At 35.8% G+C, this 25,411-nt stretch overlaps 2 protein-coding genes across 2 annotated transcripts; both read right to left on the minus strand.

Annotated features, from left to right (window-relative positions):
- Positions 1–779: 779 nt before the first annotated feature.
- Positions 780–1,733, minus strand: LOC103303464 (olfactory receptor 52P1-like). Its single transcript, XM_008160466.2, has one exon. It carries the CDS (start codon positions 1,731–1,733, stop codon positions 780–782), a length of 954 nt encoding a protein of 317 aa, XP_008158688.2.
- Positions 1,734–16,824: 15,091 nt separating this feature from the next.
- LOC103303487 (olfactory receptor 52P1-like) lies at positions 16,825–17,778 on the minus strand. The gene has a single exon (XM_008160487.2). It carries the CDS (start codon positions 17,776–17,778, stop codon positions 16,825–16,827), a length of 954 nt encoding a protein of 317 aa, XP_008158709.2.
- Positions 17,779–25,411: the final 7,633 nt, after the last annotated feature.

Here is a 25,411-nt window from a genome sequence, read left to right on the forward strand (position 1 = left end):
AGTAAGGGGTTAAGGGAGAATTGAGAAAACCTACCACAATATCTAAAAAAAATATCATATTTAAGAGAATAAAATATATTTAAAAATAGATTTCCATATTCTTAAAGTGAATAAGTGTAAGACTGCCATCATGATAGAAATATTGCAAGCTAAAAAACATGTTTTCTGAACCTAGAGTACCTGGTTGAAATTCTATATTACTTCTTCCTTGTGCAACTTATATAACCCCTCCGTCTTAGTTTACGAACTGATAGAGTGAGAATAATAAACGCCAAGCCCACTGTAAAATTTGTGGACTAAATAAGTAAGTATACGTGTAAAGTACCCAATAAACAGGCAAATACACAGAGATCATTATTTGAAAATTAAGTAATTATTACCATAACAAATCAAATGAAACTTGAGAATAATCATTATTACTTGAGAACATTTAAAAAGTGCATGGAACAAATAAAAATGAAAACACACCTGTTTGTATAAAATGCATTGTTCAGTGTATTGAGAAGCTTTAAATTGTGACAATAATTAGCCTAGTCATTCCACATTTCAGGATATTAAAATGTTATCAATAAATATAGAATATGAAATAATATCAATAATAAATAACAACTGTTGCTAACAGTTCTTGAAAGCTTCCAATAAAGAGGCCTTCCTTTATTTCTAAAAGAAAGAAAATATAAATGCACAGCATCAAATATCTCTGATGAAAGACACAGCTTAATGGACAAATAACATGTTGGGGACAAGATTGCAAGTATTGTTAATGCACTATATATATTTTACTTTTCAGAAATTTTCTTGTTTGGGAAGAAGAGACCCATCACTCGGTCACGAATCTGCTTGGTCTTGACACCATATACCAAGGGATTTACTGTAGGGGGTACCAGAAGATACAAACTTGCAAAAATTATGTGGACGCTTGGAGGTACCTTCCTGCCAATGCGGTGAGTTAGGAAGCTAAATAGCGCAGGTGTGTAGAAGGCAAGCATAGTGCAGACATGGGCAGCACAGGTGCCCAGTGCTTTAGAGCGGGCATTCTGGGAAGAGAGCTGAAAGACAGCCTGGAGGATTTTGATATAGGATGTGGCTATGAGCCCTAGGTCCAATACCATCACTGAAAGGGCCACTGAGATTCCATATACTCGGTTAATGAAAGTGTTGGCACTGGCCAACTTCACCACAGCCATGTGCTCACAGTAAGTATGATTGATGACATTTTGGGTATAATATGGTAGCCTCTTAATAAGAAGAGGACCAGGAAAAGCCATAAGAGTAGCTCGGGTCATGCTACCCAGACCCATTTTAATGACCATGGTTGTTGTCAGGATGGTTGTATAACGCAGTGGGATGCAAATAGCTACATACCGATCAAAGGCCATGGCAACTAGGAGGGCTGAATCAATTATACAAAATGCGTGAATGAAATACATTTGTGCTAGACAGATGTTAAAGTCAATCCCATGAGCTTCCAACCAGAAGATTCCAAGCATCTTGGGGGCTACGGAAAAGGCAAGAGCCAAGTCATTCATTGCCAGCATGCAAAGGAAGAAATACATAGGCTGGTGAAGGCTAGGCTCTAGTTTGATGGTGAGAATGATTATGCTGTTCCCCAGCAGAGCCAGGACAAGCAGGAGGCAGACAGAGATGCCAAACCAGCAGTGAAAGTCTTCCAAACCGGGAATACCAACCAGGAAGAAAGAAGAAATGTAGGCATGTGTAGAATTATCTGTCATGCTAAAACTCAGTAACTTGCATGCTCACATACTCAGTAGCCAATTAATTCTTCAGTGGAAGAAAGCAGTGTAACAGAGTGGTTCTTCTATGGCCCAGCAAGTAGAAAATCCAGACACAGGATTTAATAGCCTACCTGGAGGGCTGACTCCTCCTAAACCTCTGTGAGTAATCAGGTATACCACTTCGTCATTCTAAGTTTCAGTATTTTCACCTGCAAATGAGAAGACTGGGTTCACATCTTTCAGATAATTTTTCCTAAGTTTTGGAATTGTATTCAATTCTACCCTGTAGTTTTTATTTCATATTAGAGGGTCAGTTAGTAATATAATAGTGTCATTATTGTGTGAAATCCAAATGGATTCTGTGATATAAACAGTTTTAGAGGAAAAAATCAAGTTGTCTTTTCAAAGAAATTGATATCAAGTGTGGATACATATACATAAACACACACACAATAAGTTACAGGTGTTTCAAAAATAATAATACTTATTCATATTGAGCATACCAAAATAATTAGCAATTTAGAATAAGATCTTATAACCCTAAAATATAGAATGAACTGATAAAAATTAAAGGCAATCAATGACTTATCATTAATCAAAGACAAATTGTTCCTATTTTCAATGAATTCCTTAAGAAGACCTGAAGATGTAGAGCATAACACAATCATATTAACAGAAAAAAATGGAATGTATACTTTCTTGATGCTCTCAAATGAGTTAAAGTTGCTGCAAATAAGCACAATAGTTGTTAATAAGCCCAGTCTATTTTCTGCAAAGCCCTGACTCTCAGATAAAGACATCACTCCTTCTGTTTCTAGCATCTTCCCTGACTAACAATAGTAAACACAAAGCAAGTGCAATTCAGCCCTACTGGTCTTGGCAGCAGGAATAGTTCCTTGTGACTTTGGTTCTGACCCTGTCCTTTGTTTTGGTAACTGACCCTATTGTTCTTCCTAGCAACCAGGTTCTTCCTAGTATCATAATTCTGGCATTTGCATTTCACTCTGCTTAACACGCTTTTAAACTTACAATTACTCCCAGAATCTCAATTTATGGTCCTGAACACTACTTATGTGAAAACTCAAGAAATATTGATAAAAAATCATTAATGGCAATGATTCCTTGTGTAGATGTCTAAATCTAAATAATGTGTGTGTTTGTGTGTGTGTGTGTGTGTGGGGAGGGGGAGGAGGGTTAGTCAGCTATGATATCCACATTCTACTCTCAATCAAACTGGTGCTATTCCAGGACTATGTGAATAAGTATTGGAGGTGTTTCCTTGTAAAAAGTTATAATTTTTTTATATACTTCATAAAAATTTAGAAGTTAAACTTTAGCACAGTAAAGAAACTTCGTGTTGTGAAAATTACTGCATAAGGGTATGAAGTCTCTAACCCAAGACAAAAATAAGAATTTAGGACAAAATCTGCAAATAGTGAACATTCAGAGTATGAAGAAGTTTTAAGTATTTATCAAACTCTTGCGCTTTTCAAATTCTCAAATGATTGTTTTCCACTTGGAAATTTGGTTTGCCAAGTTCCATTCTTATATTTGCTTCTGGAAGAATCAAACATACAAAAGGCTAACCCACCTAAGATAACAAACAAGCATAATCACTCATGGCATATATATATATATATAATTTAAAATCCTATTTTAGTTTATAATAAACTAACTGATAAGATAGTAACATGTCATCTACACCAAGAGAAAAGAAACACTTACAAGATCATAAAATGTCATCTGTACCAAGAGAAAACAAGTAAAGTGACTTCTTAACAAGGGAAGCTTCCTGTCAGAGCCATAGAATGTGGCACACAGAGGAAATTATGAAGAGCTACCCCCAAATCATGGTCTGCTTGTACAGTTACACATTTCACCTCAACAGCTTTCTGTGTCTTCTCCCAAGACTACATTGAAATAAATTTGGAGAAATATATTTATTTCAATAAAGTTATTCTTTATATTATCTTCAGGAGTGGGCCAGGTAATCTGAATAACTGCCTAGACCTCTCTAATTTTCTACTGGCAATACCATTCCATCTGCTTCTGAACCATATAAGTACCTTATTTCTTTTGACAACCTGAGCTTTGCTATTTTGTCTGTTTCTGAGTCAGTCAGCATTTTTCCTTGCCTGCAAACTGCCACTTCAGAGTAGAGAACTCTGTTGGAATACAGTGGTCTTTTCTCTACAGTCACGTTTGAATACATTATATATTTTATATTACGGTATTGAAATAAGAACACATAAAAATACTCCACAGTAACCTCTCCCATTCTTTTTTACCCAAATGCATCTTATTTGTTGGCAACAACAGATACCATCCAGCCACTAGGAAATCTCAGAATTATCCTTGCCTTCTCTATTTGTACCACTCCAGTCAGGCTGCCACGGGGTCTTCATTTCTGTTAAAGATCTTACCATGTGCTCTTCGTGTTTTCACTTGCATGTCATCTCCTTCATCAGACTGTGATTACCCAAAGAAAGGCCCTTAATCTCAGTAAACTCTCAGTGAAGTCTGAGGGAAGATCTGATGTTTCTCTATGTCCTCCACAGTCCCTGAAGAATTTCACAGATTTGTATCTTGCTCTCAAGGCTTCTGACCCACCAGCAATAATTTATTCATAGTCGTTGCCTACTCTTCATTTATTTCAGCTGCCATCTTAAGAATATGATATTTTAAAATAGTTTCTGATTATGAGTACAATCTCACAATCTTTGACGTTTTGTAGATAATGATAAAAAAATAACTATTATTCTTTGAAAAATCTTAAATTATAATTTATACTGAAGCTGGTAGGCCAATATGCATATCTTGGAGTGGTTAAAAAATACAACAGTGTAGCCATCGGTACTGAGGACTCTGTGGTTAAGTTGGTAGTGATGGTTGCTTTGTAATAGGCTATTTCAGTGTTCAGGAGATCCCTCTGGAAGGCTGATGGGTCTCTTAGGAGAAATAAGATTGAAGGGAAAAGAGGTCTGGGCCAGGATGAAGCACAAAACAATAACAATATCCCCCTTGGAAACTGTACTTACATTGTAAACTTAAAATGAAAAAGTGGTTAATGACTTCTATTTTAGCTCTGACATGTAATAAGCTCAGAATTGTCACTCCTTTCCTGACACGCAAAAGCTAGGAAAACTAAATATCAATGACTTTTCTTAAAGCTTTCTTAGAAATGAGGTCACAGGGCAAATAATCCAACACAAACATAGAGACACAAGCACATCCAAGGAGGTACAGCTCACAGTATCCAGCTGCTTGGAGCAGAGGTCATTTAAAGTTACAACAGTAAACACACTTCACTATGAAATCTGACAAGTTGCTGGGAGCTGCATATACATTATCATAATCACGAGAAACTCTAATGTCTTCATTCTGAGTTGTCCCACCTATTACATAGACTTTTCTTGTAAAAACACCAACAGATTCTCAGTTAGGATCAAAGAAATACCCCCTGTTGGAAGAGAAGTCAAAGGAAACTCTCTCAGAACCCTCTGTATAAAAAGAGCTTCCTCTCCAAGGGGAAAAGTCTTAGAGAGCAATACTGAGATCTTATCTCTTCTAAAGTCAAACATTTCAGCCCACTCCATTCCTTCCTGATCTCATTCTGAGGGATGCAGGGGGATATACTCAATAGAGGATAGGGCATCAAAGAACTAGATTGGAACCACTGCATCCAAGGAAGGGAATATAGGGAAAGAGGAGAGGGAAGTAAAACAAATCCTCTTCCTCCACAACCTACCACCTCAACAAACCTTTAGTTCAATAACAGTGGAATACATTACAACATAACCTTCTCTGAGGAGCAGTAGAAAGTGAAATCCCAAGGCTAAGAAGAGAGCAATAATCAGGACATTACTAACCCATAAATATAATTTGCCTTTTTCTCTGAGTCCATTAAGATTGTTTAATTATCTTTAGCTGTCACCTATTTGGGTATCCTATGGTGGATTATGATTCTCTTTTATTTTATTGACTATATTGAGTGACATTGTTCAATGAAAGTATAGGTTTCAGGTGAACAATCTATAATAATAAAAACATAATATGCTAATTAGACTGGACACCTGAACGACCTTCCAGATGACCTCCTGGTCGAAACCGCGGATGCAAGGGCTGAGGCAAGCCACTGCAGCTGCGAGGGCCGAGCCCTTTGCATGAATTTCATGCACTGGGCATCTAGTTCTATAATAATACATTATCTGTATATTGCATTTTGTGTTCGCCACCCCAAGTCAAGGCTCATTCCATCACCATTTATGCCCCCTTTACCATCTCCTACCTCCTCACCCACCCCTTTTCCTCTGGTAACAGCTATAATAATGTCTGTGTTTATGAGTAGTTGATGTGGTTTTATTTTTTGCTTAATCCCTTCACCTTTTTCACCCAGCCTCCTAATCCCTCCTCCCTTTCACAGCTTTCAGTCTGTTTTCTGTATCTATGTGGCTATTTCTATGTTGTTTGTGTGTTAATTTTATTCATTAGATTCCAAACATAAGTGAAATCATATGGTATTGCCTTTTTCCAAGTGGCTTATTTCACTTAGCATAATGCACTCAGGGTCTGTCCATGCTGTACAAAAGATAACATTTCCTTCTTTCTTACAGCAGTGTAGTATTCCATTATGTAAATGTACCAGGGCTTTTTTATCCATTCACCTACTGATGGGCACTTGGGCAGCTTCTAAATCTTTGCTACAGTATATAACGCTGCAAAGAACATAGGGATGCATATATTCTTTCTATACAGTGTTTTGGGTCTCTTAGAATATATCCCCAGTAGTGGAATTGCTGGGTTTAGGCAGTAACATTTTTTATTTTTGAAGGAAACACAATACTGTTTCCACAGTGGCTGCACCAACCTGTATTCCCAGCAAGAGAGCACAAGGGTTTCCTTTTCTCTGCATCCTTCTCAACACTTGTCGTTTATATATTTATTGATGATAGCCATTCTGACAGATGTTAGGTGATACCTCAGTGTAGTTTTAACTGGTATTTCTCTGATGATTAGTGCCATTGAGTACCTTTTCATGCCTATTGGACTGTATTTCTTCTTTGGGAAAGTGACTATTCATACCCTTTGCCCATTTTTAAGTTAGATTGTTTTTGTTTTGCAGGTGTTGCATGTTATAGGATCTGGATACATTTTGGATATTAAACAAACCTTTATCAAATGTGTCATTGGCAATTATGTTGTCCATTCAGTGGGTTTTCTTTTAATTTTGTTGATGGTTTCTTTGCTGTGCAAAAGCTTTTTAGTTGAATGTAGTTCTATTTGTTTATTTTTTTTTCTTTTGTTTCCCTTGCCAAAGAATGTATATCTGAAAAAATATTGGTGTGAGAAATGTCCAAATTTTATTTCCTATGTTTTCTTTATTTTTTTCTTCTTGTCATATGCTGATCCACTTGAATTTATGCGTTATAGTTTTTCTCAAATTTTAAATATATTTGACAATTATTATCTTCAAATAATTTTCTGATTGTTATCACTCTTTTCATTCTTCTGGTCCAACAATTATATCTTAAATGGCTTGGTATCATACCAGACATACCCTAGGCCATATTCATCTACATATTTTTAGTTTTTTCAGTTATATCAAAAGACCTTCTAATGCTTAATCTCCAATTTTCTAATCATTTCTTTTTTAGTACATATCTAACATAGTTAACCTAATCAAGTGATATATTTGTTTCAAATTTGTAACTTTCAATTCTACAATTATTATTTTATTTTTATATTTAAATTTCTGTTGTAATTTTTCATCTATTTACTCATTAAAATAATTTATTTATTCAATCTCTTAACATATTTGTTATGTCTGATAATTGCAAAATTTATGCTATATTACTTTAGCATCTGATATCTGATATTCCTGTAAGTTTTTAATAGATTTTTTGACATCCTGATTATGTATCCCATTTTTCTTTTTCTTTGTCTATTTAGCAATTTTTGTTTTATGCTGGATATTAAGAATACTACAATAATTAAATTTTAGAATTATATTATCTTCTTTGAAAGATTTGATTCTTTTGTTCTATCAGTGAATTGATTATACTAGAAGATTGGCTTGATCTTCTCAAAGCTTATTTTTTTTAAAATATATTTTTATTGATTTCAGAGAGGAACATCAATGACAAGAGAGAATCGTTGATCCACTTCCTCCTGCATGCCCCCTACTGGGTATTGAGGCCATAACCCGGGCATGTGCACTTGATAGGAATCGAACCTGGGCCCCTTCAGTCTGCAAGCCCACACTCTATCCACTAAGCCAAACTGGCCAGGGCTATCCATTCATATTTGAACAAAGAGTGTGTTTATTTTTCTTTATTGATTAAGATATAACATATGTGTCCTTATCTCCCAATTATCTCCCCCCCCCAATCATTCCCTCACCTCCCCCCTTGGTGTCTGTGTCCATTGGTTAGGCTTATATGCATGCATATAAGTCCTTTGGTTGATCTCTCCCCCTTACCTCCACCCTCCCCTACCTTCCCTCTGAAGATTGACAGCCTGATAGATGCTTCTCTGTCTCCAGATCTGTTTTTGTTAATCACTTTATGTTGTTCATTGTATTCCATATATGAGTGAGATCATGTGATATTTATCTTTCTCTGACTGCCTTATTTAGCTTAGCACAATGCTCTCCAGATCCATCCATGCTGTTGCAAATGGTAAGAATTCCTTCTTTTTTACTGCAGCGTGGTATTCCATTGTGTCGATACACCACAGTTTTTTAATCCACTCATATGAAGATGGGCACTTAGGCAGTTCCCAAATCTTAGTTATTGTAAATTAAACTGCTATGAACATAGTGTAAGGTGATCAGACGTCCTGCTTTTGGCGGGACAGTCCCGATTTTTAACAATACGTCCCGTGTCCCGCGGCTTTTTAAAAAAGTCCCGATTTTTGGAAAGAATGCAGGACAAGCTAGGGAATGGTGGGAGAACGGTAAGGGAATATACGGTTTTCGGCGGCCATGTGGCTATTTAGCCAGGATATGAGTGTTATATTATTTTTGTTAATTTTATAATGTTAAACTTTAATAATAACAAATAATTGTTGAGAACTGATTATCGAGAACTGCTTATCAAAGTTCGCATTGTTGATCAGTTGTTAGAATTCGACCACCATTGTTTGGACTTAATGAACAATGGCATTTTTTGGGATTGGCAACGATGAAAACATTGATTAGTGACTTTGAGCAAGTTTTCCTATGTCTCTTGGCCTTCCTTATGTCTTCTTTTGAAAAGTATCTATTTAGGTCCATTGCCCATTTTTTGATTGGGTTGTTTATCTTCCTTTTGTTAAATTGTATGAGTTCACTGTAAATGTTGCAGATTAAACTCTTATTGGAGATGTCATTGGCAAATATGTTCTCCCATGCAGAGGGTTTCCTTGTTGTTTTGTTGATGGTTTCTTTTGCTGTTGAGAAGCTTTTTATTTTGATGTAGTCCCATTTGTTTATTTTCTCTTTAGTTTCCATTGCTCAAGGAACTGTATTGGTGAAGAAATTGCTTCAGGATATGTCTGAGATTTGACTACCTGTGGATTCCCTAATATTTTTATGGTTTCCCTTCTTATGTTTAAGTCCTTTATCCATTTTGAGTTTATTTTTGTGTATGGTGTAAGTTGGTGGTCTACTTTCATTTTTTGGCATGTATCTGTTCAATTTTCCCAACACCATTTATTGAAGAGACTGTCTTGACTCCATTGTATGTTCTTGTCTCCTTTGTCAAATATTAATTGAGCATAGTGGTTTGGGTTGATTTCTGGGTTCTCTATTTTATTCCATTGATCTATATGTCTGTTCTTGTGCCAGTACCAGGCAGTTTTGAGAACAGTGGCTTTGTAATACATCATGATATCTGGTATTGAGATCCATCGTATCTTCTTTTTCAGGATTTCTGTGGCTATTCAGGGTCTTTTTTTGTTCCAGATGAATTTTTGGAAATTTCGTTCTAGGTCTGTAAAATTGCCATTGGTATTTTATTTTTTTTTTTTTATTTTTTTTTTTAAATGTACATTTCATTTACCATTACTATTTATTTATTTATTTTTTACAGAGAGGAAGGGAGAGGGATAGAAAGCTAGAAACATCGATCAGCTGCCTCCTGCACACCCCCCACTGGGGATGTGCCCGCAACCAAGGTACATGCCCTTGACCGGGATCGAACCTGGGACCCTTGAGTCCAAAGGCCGACGCTCTATCCACTGAGCCAAACCGGTTTCGGCGCCATTGGTATTTTAATGGGGAGTGCATGGAATCTATAGATTGCTTTGGGTAGTATGGACATTTTAATTATTTTGATTTTACCAATCCATGAGTACGCTATGTTCTTTCCTCTGTTTATATCTTCCTTTATCTCTTTTTTCAGTGTCCTGTAGTTTTCCGAGTACAGGTCTTTTACCTCCTTAGTTAAATTTATTCCTAGGTATCTTAATTTTTTTGATGTGATGGTAAATGGAACTGTTTTTTAATCTCTCTTTCTGTAAGTTCATTATTGGTGTATAGAAACACCATAGACTTCTGGGTGTTAATTATGTATCCTGCTACATTGCTGAATTCAATTATTAAGTCTAAGAATTTTTTGATGGAGTCTTTAGGGTTTTCTATGTACAGTATCATCTCATCTGTGAATAATGATAGTTTTACATCTTATTTTCCAATTTGGATGCGTTTTATCTCTTCTTATCTAATTGCTATGGCTAGCACTTCCAGAACTATGTCCACCAGGAGTGGTGAAAGTGGGCATCCCTGTCTTAGTGGGCATCCCTGTCTTGTTCCTGTTCTTAGGTATAATGGTTTTAGTTTTGCCCATTGAGTATGACGCTGGCTGTAGGTTTGTCATACAAGGCTTTTAATATGTTGAGATATGATCCCTCTATTCCCATTTTGCTGAGGGTTTTTATCAAGAAACGCTATTGGATTTTGTCAAATGCTTTTTCTGCATCAATTGATATGACTATGTGGTTTTTATCACTCAATTTGTTTATGTGATGTATCACATTTATTGATTTGCAGATATTATACCAGCCTTGCATCCCCAGGATAAATGTATGATCTTTTTGATATAATACTGTATCCTATTTGCTAGAATTTTGACGATTTTGGCATCTATGTTCATGAAGGATGTTGGTCTGTAATTCTCTTTCATTGTATTGCCTTTATCTGATTTTGGTATTAGTGTGATGCTGGCTTCATAGAAGGAGCTTGGAAGTGTTCCTTCCTCTTGAATTTTTTGGAATAGTTTGAGGAGGATAAATTTTAGTTCTTCCTTGAATGTTTGGTAAAACTTCCCTGTGAAGCCGTCTGGCCCCGAGCTTTTGTTTGCTGGAAGCTTTTTGATGACTGCTTCAATTTCCTCCATAATAATCAGCCTATTGAGATTTTTAGATTCTTCCTGATTGAGTTTTGGAAGGTTGTATTTTTCTAGGAATATATCCATTTCCTCCAGGTTGTCTAGTTTGTTGGAATAGAGTTGTTCATAGTATTTTTTAACAGTCCTTTGTATTTCTGTAGGGTCTGTTGTTATTTTACCACTTTCATTTCTGATTTTGTTTATTTGAGTCCTCTCTCTCTGCTTCTTCGTGAGCCTGGCTAGATATTCAACAATACAATCAAATACAAAATAGTTTTATCAACCTAAAGATCTTATGAACTTCACCTATTCACCTTGTGAACAAATGATTTGTAAAGAAACAGAGTAAATATTTTAAGTTTTTATGATCATGTGATCTTTGTCCTAATTGCCACTATAGCATGTCCTTGAATAATGTCATTTCATTCAACATAGTTTTTTAAAAATATATTTTATTGATTTTTATAGAGAGGAAGGGAGAGGGATAGAGAGTTAGAAACATCGTTGAGATGGAAACATCAACCAGCTGCCACCTGCACATCCCGTACTGGGATGTGGCCGCAAGCAAGGTACATGCCCTTGCCCGTAATCAAACCAGGGACCCTTCAGTCTGTAGGCCAATGCTCTATCCACTGAGCCAAACCTGTTAGGACTATTCAACATAGTTTTTTATAAAGTGGATGAGATGCCATAGAAACTTAACTCTGGTTTTCATCAATTAGCCTAAGCTTAAAATTGGTTTCAATTTATGTTGTTTCTATAGAAGTTTCAAAACCTATCAACGATTTTAAATGAGGACTTACTGTATAGGGCAAAAGATTCCATACATTAATGGATAAGGTGGCACTCCAATTAGATCTTATTCACATAAAGAAGCCGCAAGCTTGTGTGGTCTGTATACTATAGGTTGTCCCATAGACCTGACATGTTCATATTCAATGTGATTGATCAATAGTAATAATAGACACTATAGGTGCAAAATAACGTGTAGCCATTTAATAAAATATTCAGTTTTTGAACTAGATTTATTACTGGGTCCGGGATTATTCACGTGCACAAGACTGTGTGGATATTTTCTTCAGTGTCATTGCACTCTCCTTTATTTCCCAAGGTGACCAATGCCCTTCATAGTGTCACACACTATATATTTTTCTATTGAAAGTCCTTGCTTCTTTTCTAATTATATGTTTTTTTCTTGAAGTTCTCTTCTTTTATTTTTATGACACTACTGACTTCTGGATGTAGTTTCACTTTTCTTATTATGCCTATTTACATCAATTGTGATGTTACCTCTATTTGGAAATTCTTGCCCTGTTTACTGATAATATTACTATCATTCTTTAAGACTGAACTCAGTTTTTTCTTGGTATCTCTTTAAACATGATTAATTTGATTTTTTTCTCAGACACAGAATTATTTTGTTGTTCCGTAATTATTTACACATTTTAAAAACTATATTATATTAAAGTTATCTTTTTCTACATTTTCTGGAATAGATGTTGGATTATTTTTTGTTTCACTTAATTAATTTACTTTTCCTCCTCCTTTGTTTTTCATATATTTTTGGCATATATTTGACTTTTAATAAATATTCTATGACACTACTGATTCTCTCTTGCTGACTAAGATAAGAAATTTTGTAGGGTATTTGGGTGAGTGAATAAGAGCAAAATGTTCACTTTTGGACATGTTGAATACAGAAATGGGATCTCTGGGTAGTGATAACTAGTCAGGAACACTTTAGACACCTTGAAAAATACTTTTGCTAATTTATTTTCATATTTCCAATGCTTATAATGGCATTGACACTGGTACTTATGAAAGAAGACTTTGTTGACCATTGTGATACTTGCGTTCCATTTATTATATCATTTAATTTTTACCCTGATTCCATAAAGTATAAAAAATATTTTTTTGCATTCAATCAATGATAAAATCACAATTTACAAACTTAAAAATAAAATTCACCAGCTTTTAGTGATGAAGCAATATTTGACCTTGACGTTCTCTCCCTATAGCTGTAACTCTAAAATATCTGATAATGCTTCCCAAGATATGGTCATTGAGGAAATGAATGAATTACATTAGTGTAACAAAACACACTGCTATATAAGACGTATAAAAGTTAATAGGGTATATATATATAGTCAGCAACAAATAAGAGTATTTCTATTGCAAAACTAAAACTAAAACAACACACATAAAAAGCCAGTTTTGAAGAATTAATTTATTTGAACACACGCAAATGTTCTTTAAATATGTGAAATATATATTTCAACTTTGCTCAAAAATCATTAATTTGCAACTCAATGAACTCTCATCCAATGAAATGAGCAAAATGTAAAAGGATGTATTGCACAGATCATTTATACATATGCCCAAAGTATTTTCCTCTGTGCTCCATGCAAAATAAAATTAATATTATTAAGAAAATAATTGTTTTCAAATAAAGCATTAATGAATATGACCAATAATTTATATTATTAAAAAATGTATTGAATGTCAGTAAGTAGGATTTTGTGTCTCTGGAAATTTCACTTAAATTTGGAAATAATAGTAATAGTGATAAAAGGCTACATTGATTGGACATTTATCTAGTAAAATAGAAGTAATCCCTGAAAATTATAACAAGGGGTTAAGGTAGACTTGAGAAAATCTACCACAATATCTAAAAAAAAAAAAGATCAAATGTAGGAGAGTAGGAGAGTAAAATATATTTTAAAATAGATTTCCATATTCTTAAAATAAATAAGTGTAAGACTTCCATCATGGTAGACAATATTACAAGGTAAAAAGCATGTTTCAAAAGCTAGAGTCCGTGGTTCAAATTTACATTACTACTTCTTTGGGCAACTTATACAACCTCTCTGTCTCAGTTTATTAATTGATACAGTAAGCATAATAACACCTATCTCACTGTATAGTTTTGTGGACTAAAGAAGTAAATACATGTAAAGTGATCAGTAAACAGTCAAAAGCACAGTGATCATTATTTGAAAATTAAGTCATTATTACCATAATAAGTCAAAATAAACTTGATAATAACCATTTTCATTTGAGAACTTTTAAACAGAGCATGGAACATATAAAAATGAAAAAAACACAACTGTTTGTTTAAAATGCATTGTCCAGTGTATTGAGAAGCTTTAAATTTTGACAATAATTAGCCTAGTCATTCCACATTTCAGGATATTAAAATGTTATCAATAAATATAGAATTTGAAATAATATCAATAATAAATAACAACTCTCAACAAGGTGGGAATAGAAGGCTCATACCTCAACATAATAAAAGCTATTTATGATAAACCCACAGCAAACATCATACTCAATGGGCAAAAACTAAAACCATTTCCCCTAAGAAAAGGAACAAGACAGGGATGCCCACTCTCACCACTCCTGTTTGACATAGTACTGGAAGTATTAGCTATCGCAATTAGGCAAGAAGAAGAAATAAGAGGCATCCAAATTGGAAAAGAAGAAGTGAAGCTGTCCTTATTTGCAGATGACATGATATTGTACATAAAAAACCCAAAAGATTCCATCAAAAAACTAATAGACTTAATAAATGAATTCGGCAATGTAGCGGGATACAAAATTAACGCCAAGAAATCTATGGCTTTTCTATACACCAATAATGAACTTACAGAAAGAGAGACTAAAAAAGCAATCCCATTTACCATCGCACCAAAAAAATTAAGATACCTAGGAATAAACTTAACTAAGGAGGTAAAAGACCTATACGTAGAAAACTACAGGACACTGAAAAAAGAGATAGAGGAAGACGTAAACAGATGGAAGAACATACCATGTTCCTGGATTGGTAGAATCAACATCATTAAAATGTCCATACTACCCAAAGCAATCTACAGATTCAATGCACTCCCCATCAAAATACCGACAGCATATTTCACAGACCTAGAAAGAACTCTCCAAAAATTCATCTGGAATAAAAAAAGACCCCGACTAGCCTCAGCAATCCTCAGAAAGAAGAATAAAGTAGGTGGGATCTCAATACCAGATTTCAAGCTGTATTACAAAGCCACTGTTCTCAAAACAGCCTGGTACTGGCACAAGAACAGACATATTGATCAATGGAACAGAATAGAGAACCCAGATATCGACCCAAACCACTATGCTCAATTAATATTTGACAAAGGAGGCATGAACACACAATGGAGTCAAGACAGTCTCTTCAATAAATGGTGTTGGGAAAACTGGACAGATACATGCAAAAAAATGAAACTAGATCACCAACTTACACCATACACAAAAATAAACTCAAAATGGATACAGGACTTAAACATAAGACAGGAAACCATAAAAATACTAGAGGAATCCACAGGCAACAAAATCTCAGACATATGCCACAAGAACTTCTTCACTGACACTGCCCCTAGGGCAATGGAAGCTAAAGAGAAAATCAACAAATGGGACTACATCAAAATAAAAAGCTTTTTTACAGCAAAAGAAACCATCAACAAAACAACAAGAAAGCCCACTGCATGGGAAAACATATTTGCAAATGCTATCACTGATAAAGGTTTAATCTCCAACATCTACAGGCAGCTTATGCAACTCAATAAGAGGAAGATAAATGATCCAATAAAAAAATGGGCAACAGACCTAAACAGAATATTTTCAAAAGAAGACAGAAGGAAGGCCAAGAGACACATGAAAACATGTTCAAAGTCACTTATTATCCGAGAGATGCAAATCAAAACAACAATGAGGTACCATCTCACACCTGTCAGAATGGCTATCATCAACAAACAACAAGTGTTGGCGAGGATGTGGAGAAAAAGGAACCCTCGTGCACTGCTGGTGGGAATGCAGACTGGTGCAGCCACTGTGGAGAACAGTATGGAGTTTCCTCAAAAAACTGAAAATGGAACTCCCATTTGACCCAGTAATCCCACTCCTGGGAATATATCCAAAGAAACTAGAAACACCAATCAGAAAGGATATATGCACCACTATGTTCATAGCAGCACAATTTACAATAGCTAAGATTTGGAAACAGCCTAGGTGCCCATCAGCAGATGACTGGATTGGAAAACTGTGGCACATCTACACAATGGAATACTATGCTGCCATAAAAAAGAAGGAATTCTCATCATTTGCAGCAACCTGGATGGAATTGGAGAACATTATGCTAAGTGAAATAAGCCAGTCAATGAAAGAAAAATACCACATGATCTCACTCATTTAGGGATAGTAAAGAACATTATAAAGTGGTGAACAAAAACATAGATACAGAGACAGTAAAGCATCAAACAGACTTTCAAAGTACAGGGGGAAAGTTTGGGAAAGGTGGGGGAGTTATGAAATCAAACGAAGGACTTGTATGCATGCATATAAGCATAAACAATGGACGCAAAACTCTGGGGGGGGAGGGCATGTGTGGGTGTGGGGTGGGGGGGGTAATAGTAAGATATGTACACATATAATACCTCAATAAAAATATTAAAAAAATAATAATAATAATAAATAACAATTGTTGCTAAGAGTTATTGAAAGCTTCCATTAAAGAGGGGCCTTCCTTTATTTCTAAAAGAAAGAAAATATAAATGTGCAGCATCAAATATCTCTGATGGAAGACACAGCTGAATGGAGAAGTACCATGTTGGAGACAACGTTGCAAGTATTGTTAATGCACTAGGATTCCATGAAACAGATTCTACCAACATGAGTTTATATATATATATATATATATATATATATCAGTTTTCAGAAATTTTCTTGTTTGGGAAGAAGAGACCCATCACTCGGTTACGAATCTGCTTGGTCTTGACACCATATACCAAGGGATTTACTGTAGGGGGTACCAGAAGATACAAACTTGCAAAAATTATGTGGACGCTTGGAGGTACCTTCCTGCCAATGCGGTGAGTTAGGAAGCTAAATAGCGCAGGTGTGTAGGAGACAAGAATAGTGCAGACATGGGCAGCACAGGTGCTCAGTGTTTTAGAGCGGGCATTCTGGGAAGAGAGCTGAAAGACAGCCTGGAGGATTTTGATATAGGATGTGGCTATGAGCCCTAGGTCCAATACCATCACTGAAAGGGCCACTGAGATTCCATATGCTCTGTTAATGAGAGTGTTGGCACTGGCCAACTTCACCACAGCCATGTGCTCACAATAGGTATGATTGATGACATTTTGGGTATAATATGGTAGCCTCTTAATGAGAAGAGGACAGGGCAAAACCATAAGTATAGCTCGGGTCATGCTACCCAGACCCATTTTAATGACCATGGTTGTTGTCAGGATGGTTGTATAACGCAGTGGGATGCAAATAGCTACATACCGATCAAAGGCCATGGCAACTAGGAGGGCTGACTCGATTATGCAAAATGTGTGAATGAAATACATTTGTGCTAGGCAGATATTAAAGTCAATCCCATGAGCTTCCAACCAGAAGATTCCAAGCATCTTGGGGGCTACGGAAAAGGCAAGAGCCAAGTCATTCATTGCCAGCATGCAAAGGAAGAAATACATAGGCTGGTGGAGGCTAGGCTCTAATTTGATGGTGAGAATGATTATGCTGTTCCCCAGCAGAGCCAGGACAAGCAGGAGGCAGACAGGGATGCCAAACCAGCAGTGAAAGTCTTGCAAACTGGGAATACCAACCAGGAAGAAAGAAGAGATGTAGGCATGTGTAGAATTGTCTGTCATGTTAAAACTCAGTAGGTTACATGCTTACATACATAGTAGCCAGTTAATTCTCCACTAGAAGAAATGAGTGTAACAGAGTGATTCTTCCATGGTTCAGCAAGTAGAAAATCCAGACACAGGATTTAACAGCCTACCTGGAGGGCTGACTCCTCCTAAACCTCTGTGAGTAATCAGGTATACCTCTTCGCCATTCTAAGTTTCAGCATCTTCACCTGCAAATGAGAAGACTGAGTTCACATCTTTTAGATAATTTTTCCTAAGTTTTGAATTGTATTCAATTCTACCCTGTAGTTTTTATTTCCTATATAAGGGTCAGTTAGTAATATAAAAGCGTCATTATTGTGTGAAATCCAACATGGATTCTGTGATATAAACAGTTTTAGAGAAAAAAACAAGTTGTCTTTTCAAAGAAATTGATATCAAGTGTGGATACATATACATAAACACACACACAATAAGTTACAGGTGTTTCAAAAATAATAATACTTATTCATAGTGAGCAGAGTAAAATAATCAGAAATTTAGAATAAGAACTTCTAACACTAAAATATAGAACAAACATAAAAATTAAAGGCAATCAATGCCTTATCATTAATCAAAGACAAATTTGTCTCAATTTTCAATGAATTCCTTAAGAAGCCCAGAGCATAACACAATCATATTAACAGGAAAAAAATGGAATATATTATTTCTTCATGTTGTCAAATGATGTAAAGTTGCTATAAATAAGCACTGATAAGCCATTCATTTTCTGCAAAGCCTTGACTCCCAGCTGCAAGACATCACTCCTTCTGTTTCTAGCATCTTCCCTGACTAACAATAATAAAGGACAAAGCAGGTGCAATTCCGCCCTATTAGTCTCAGCAGCAGGAGTAGTTTCTTGTGACTCCTGTTCTCACCCTGTCCTTTGGTTTTGGTAACTGATCCCTATTGTTCTTTATAGTATCAAGGTTCTTCCTAGTATCATAAGTATCATAATTTTGGCATTTGCACTTCACTCGTCTTAACATGCTTTTAAATTTATAATTGCTCCAGCATCTCAATTTATGGTCCTGAACACTACTGATGTGAAAACTCAAGATATATTGATAAATATTCCTAATGGCAATGATTCCTTGTGTAGATGTCTAAATCTAAATAATATGTACGTGGGGGGAGGGATGGAATGATCTGCTATTCCTTGTTAAAAGTAAAATTTTTTATATAATTCATAAAAATTCAGAACTTATGCTTTAGCCACAATAAAGAAGCTTAGTGTTGTAGAAATTACTGCATACGGGGATAAAGTCTATAACCCAAGACAAAAATAAGAATTTAGGACAAAACCTGGAAATAGTGAATATTCAGAGAGTGAAGAGGTTTTAAGAATTTACCAAACTCTTGCTCTTTGCAAATTCTCAAATGATTGTTTTCCACTTGGAAATTTGGTTGGCCAAGTTCCATTCTTATATTTGCTTTTGGGAGAATCAAACATACAAAAGGCTAACGCACCTAAGATTACAAACAAGCATCAACACTCTTGGTAAATATAGGTAAATATTTTAAAATCTTCTTTTAGTTTTTAATAAACTAACATATAAGATAGTAACATGTCATCTACACCAAGAGAAAAGAAACACTTACAAGATCATAACATGTCATCTGTACCAAGAGAAAACAAGTAAAGTGACCTCTTAACAAGCTAAGCTTCCTGTCAGAGCCATATAATGTGGCACACAGAGGAAATTATGGAGAACTACCCCCAAATCATGGTCTGCTTGTACAGTTACTCCTCTGATCTCAAAAGTTTTCTCTGTCTTCTCCCATGCTTATTTTGAAATAAATTTTGCAGAAATGCATTTGTTTCAATAAGGTTATGCTTTATATTATCTTTAGCAGTCTGCCAGGAAATTCAAATACCTGCCCAGACCTCTCTAATTTTCTACTGCCAATAGCATTCTATCTGCTTCTGAACCATATAAGTACCTTATTTCTTTTGACAACCTGAGCTTTGCTATTTTGTCTGTTTCTGAGTCAGTCAGCATTTGCCCTTGCCTGCAATCTGCTTCTTCAGAGTAGAGAACTCTATTGGAATACACGTAATATCTAGTAATATCAAGTAATATCTACAGTCTCTTTTGAATACTTTATATATTTTATACTAAGGCATTGAAATAAGAACACATAAAAATACCTCAAAGTAACTTCTCCCATTCTCTTTTATCCAAATGCATCTTATTTGTTGGCAACAACAGATACCACCCAGCCATTAGGAAATCTCAGAATTATCCTTGCCTTCTCTATTTCTACCACTACAGTCAAGCAGTCACGGAGTCTTCATTTCTGTTAAAGATCTTACCATGTGCTCTTCGTGTTTTCACTTGCATGTCATCTCCTTCATCAGACTGTGAATACCCAAAGGAAGGCCTTTAATCTCAGTAAACTCTCAATGGAGTCTAAGGGAAGATCTGATTTTCTCTATGTCCTCCACAGTCCCTCAAGAATTTCACAGATTTTTATCTTGCTCTCAAGGCTTCTGACCCACCAGCAATAGTTTATTTATAATCATTGTCTACCCTTCGTTGATTTCCAATGCCATCTTAAAATATGATTTTTTTAAATTGTTTCTGGTTATGAGCTACATAAATATTAGAATTTTATGTGGATCCTCCTCTCCAAATCTCATTTCTCAAAGACCCATACTTTCTCTTATAAATGTGTGACATCATTTATATATTTGTAAATCTTCATTTTCCATTTTACTCTCAAATGTTTTATCTTGATTTCTGTCTCACAATCCTTGATATATTGTAGATAATGATTAAAAATAGCGATTATTCTTTGAAAATATAAAGTTATAATTTCTACTGAAGCAGCTAGACAAATATGCATATCTTGTAATGGTTAAAAAATATGACAGTGTAGCCATCGGTATTGAGGACTCTGTGGTTAAGTTGGTAGTAATGGTTGCTTTGTAATAGGCTATTTCAATGTTCAGGAGATCCCTCTGGAATGCTGATGGGTCTCTTAGGAGAAATGAGATAGAAGGGAAAAGAGGTCTGGGCCAGGATGAAGTACAAATCAGTAACAATGTCTCCCCTGGAAAACTGTATTTACATTATAAACTTTAAAAAAATGTTTGATAACTTCTCTTTTAGCTCTGACATGTAATAAGCTCAGAATTGTTACTCCTGTCCTGACATGGAAAAGCTACGCAAACTAAATATCAATCAATGACTTTCCTTAAAACTTTCTTAGAAATGAGGTCACAGGTTAAATCATCCATCTGAAACATAGAGAGACAAGCACATCCAAGGAGCTACAGCTCACAGTATCCAGCTGCTTGGAGCAGAGGTCATTTAAAGTTACAACAGTAAACCACTTCACTATGAAATCTGACAAGTTGCTGGAAGCTGCATATAGATTATCATGAGCATGAGAAACTCTATTGTCTTCATTCAGAAGGTGTCCCACATATTACATAGACTTTACTTGTATAATCACCAACAGATTCTCAGTTAGGATCAAAGAAATACCTCCTGTTGGAAGAGAAGTCAATGTGAAACTCTCCCAGAACCCTCTGTATAAAAAGAGCTTCCTCTCCAAGGGGAAAAGTCTTAGCTAGAGGGCAATACTGGGACCTTATCTCTTCTTAAGTCAAACATTTCAGCCCACTCCATTCCTTCCTAATCTCATTCTGAGGGATGCAGGGGGGATATAGTCAATAGAGGATAGGGCATCAAAGAACTAGATTGGAACCACTGTATCCAAAGCAGGGAATAAAGGGAAAGAGGGGGAGGAAAGTAACACATCCTCTTCCTCCACCACCTACCACCTCAACAAATCTTTAGTTCAGTGACAGTGAAATACATTAAAACATAACCTTCTCTGAGGAGCAGTAGAAAGTGAAATTTCAAAGCTAAGAATAGAGCCATAATCAGGACATTACTATCCCATAAATATAATTTGCCTTTTTCCCTTAGTCCATTAAGACTGCTTAATTATATTTAGCTGTCACCTATTTGACTATCATGTGGGGGATTATGATTTTCTTTTATTTTATTGACTATATTAGGATGACATTGTTCAATGAAATTATGTAGGTTTCAGGTGTACAATCTTTAATAATAAAAGTATAATATGTTAATTATAGCAGACTAGTTGTTGAGTGAATAGGGTAGCATGCCTTAAAGGATAACAGATTGCTATATAGTGGTCCAGAAACATCACCATCAGGACTCCTGATTCAATACCCTGAAATTTGTGGATGAGCCACATCTGGAAAAGGCAAGCATCACAATACATTTCTCGCAAGTGGAACCCAAAATTACCATGCATCTTGGGGACCATTCTGATGCTAAGTGCAATGTCCATGGCTCCCAACATGTCCAAGAAGACATACATAGACTCATAGAGACTGGGTTCAGATTTGATGATGAGCAAAAGTAGAGAATTTTTATCAAAGCAATGAGGTACATAACCCAGAATAGAATCCCAAATCAGCACTGTATAGTTTCCAAGCCAGGGATTCCAATAAAAGGTCAACACAGAGGGCATGAACATGTTGCCATTTGGAATGGGCATGGCAGGTCAGTGTCCTGCCTTGCAAAGGAACCAAATTTGGCAAACTGTGATTCTCTGTACTGGTCTATGTCCTATTATCAACCAGTCACACAAATATTGAATGACAGAAATAGGATAATCAACTTCAGCAGCTTATTTAGCATTTTTTAAATGAGTGAGACAATGGACACTGGCCCAACAGAATGTTTTACCAGCATATACATTAGCAAAAGTCATCTGCCCACTCAGTGATACCCACATTGCAAAAACTTAGTATTTGCACACCTATGCCTATGATGGGTCCAACGTTATCAGGCTGCTTGGTGGTGTTCTTCCTCCCCATTCCATCTTCTCTCTCTTCTTCTAACCTATTCATGGAAATCAGAAAAAAATTAAAAAACAACAACATTGGAATGATACTTTAGATAGGTAAACACCAAAATACACTATATTGGTTAGAATACTTGAGCTCCACTTTTCTCTCTTCTTCACTTCCTCTCTTTTTACCATCACTTTAGACTAGCAGGGTTGGGTATTTCTATAGAACATACCAACATTTATTTGACAAGTTATTGATTGAAGGCTCTTTCTAGCATTGTGATTCCACCAATAAAACTACCTCTCCTTACCTTGAACTTCCTTCTCACCAAGGAATTTGTAAATATGCAGGGCCCAGACTCCATCAAGATAGACATTGGCAGCTGTATAATTTTGTATATTACCATGGCAATTCTAATTCAGGAAACAAATCTTATATATCAATTACTTTTAGATAAGTACCCACAGCTCCTCACATAGTCTGCTTTCCACACAATAAAGTGAGGACATTTTGAAAATATTAGTTTATAAAATTAAAAGGATTAAAGAGTACCTGGTGTAGGAGAAGACTTTTATTGTTTCACCAGAAGAGCAATGAAGAAGATGCTGAAGTGTTTAGAGATAAACTTAATGAATGAGATTGGAAGCCTAGATCTCTATATGTAGGAAGTATTGACAGACATAATCCTTATATAGAAATCAGAGCTACTTACTGTTGAAGAGAATCAGAAAGCACACTTTTAAATCTTCTGTGAAACCTGAAACAAGAAAAATACAAGTGGGTCTCTTTGAGAATTGTCCAAGATATTGCAAGAAGAATAATGGCAAACACATAGGTACATTCAGGTGGAAGTGACTGGGGAGGCAGCAGAGACAGAAAGACTCCAAAATATGTATTGCAACACAAAGTTTGTTGCTGTGAACACTTCACACTTTCCAGTAACTGGAGATAAGTAGGAAACTATAGTTCAGTTTTAGGGCTGACAAGAGTATGCATCTATGAATGTATGTGTTAACGTGAGAGCAGAAACGTTTCTAAGTAATTAGTTGTCTACATCTAAATCAAGTTGATTTATCCCTTTTTTGTGTTATTGCCCTAAATTTTTCAAAATATTTCTCCATAAATCCAAGTCAACATCCAAATATTATTCTGAGTTCTTTACTGGCTCCCAACAACCATACTCATAAATTTTAAACTTGGAATGTTTAGGAGATTATTCTGCCAAATCACCCTCTCAAAACAGAATTCTTTAGCATAGCTTCCTGGCTGATGACTCTATGTAGGTTGATTCCTTTCCATGCCTGTCTGTCTAATTATTGTACAGCTCTCTCTCTCTTAGAAAAACCTCCTTATATTGGGCCAACATGTTGCCTGTAACCACCATCCCCCTTTTTAAATTATATAGCTTCAGATATGATACTACAAAGATTCAAGTAACTCATGATCCTCTCCTTGTAAAATATAATGTATTCAGGTCTACCAAACTTGTCCAATAACATGCTGCTAGTTTCCTTTAACCTCTCAATCCTCAAAAGCAGATTCCTCAATGTATTGAATTGTATTTCCTAAAAGTTCCACGTCAGACTCTATCAAAATAAATTTGTACTCTTTACTTTTATAAAATAAATTTATACTCTTGGCTTCACTAAGTTTTGCACTTTAAGATATATATTCTTATGTCCACTTGAACTAGTACACATTTCTAGCTATCTACTTACTCATTGTTCAGGAATAACAGTGGGAAGTGACTGCTACAGGAGTAGGCCGCTCTTTGCTGGTCCCAGCTATAGAAGATTTGTGTTTTCTAACATAATTTTTCCCTGATGACCAAAATTCATCAGCCTCTTACAAATCCTAAGAGGTATTTTCTTACTCCCTAGAGCAAAGAAGGAGGTTTAGGGCCAGAAGAGTAGACATCATTTCTTAGGACTATGTTCTCACTCAATTCCCTAGAGACCTGATATATTTATTCACACCAGCAGATGGCAGTGTTGAAACATCTTCTCACAGAGCCAGAGATTGGGATTCAACTTGCTCTCACTGAGTGCCTAAGAAATGGAACATAAAGTGGGGGAGTGCATAGCTCAGGAATCCATTCCTTGCCTGAAAATAAATAAATAAATAAATAAACTGTCAGCTTTATCTCATGCTTTTTAAGGAAGGAGAAGTGGAAACCTCAAGTGAAGGAAACAAGTCAGTAGGCATGCTTCTATGATGGGAAGTCTCTATTGGCTGATATAATTAGGATAGATAGTAAGTCAACTCAATACTTTGATTTCCACACGTTTGCTCTTCTTTGACACCCCAATCCATAGACCACTGGCTTTTTCTATTAGGGATAAAGTTTTCCTGTGTCAAATATAATCATAATTGGAATAAAAATCCTTCAAGAACAATCACAGCATCTGACTTATTCCAGAGTAATGAGGCTAGGTTGGCAGGTGGGGGGTACATAAGTGAGTTCAGGGATGGTGGGATTGAGGGGTTATTATTGAAAAAGCTGGTAATGAAAAATTATGGGGATAAACATGGAAAGCGTAAGACTTACTGGCCAATTGTTGGGAGCCAGTTCTACTCTTGCTAGATGCCTGAGGTATATTATCAGTTCCTGAAATCACTATCACTCATCCTTTATCACAAATCACACATCAACTCTTTTCTTGCCCCCAGATTCTGGTCTCATTCTCTTGTGTTTGTGTTCTTCAATGTTTCTTCTTTCTATCTTCACCCCTGCAAAGGTGCCCAGTCAATGCCATGAACCCTAAATCATTG

This window comes from Eptesicus fuscus, chromosome 13 (assembly GCF_027574615.1).
Source record: "Eptesicus fuscus isolate TK198812 chromosome 13, DD_ASM_mEF_20220401, whole genome shotgun sequence".
In the NCBI taxonomy this organism is placed as follows: domain Eukaryota; kingdom Metazoa; phylum Chordata; class Mammalia; order Chiroptera; family Vespertilionidae; genus Eptesicus; species Eptesicus fuscus.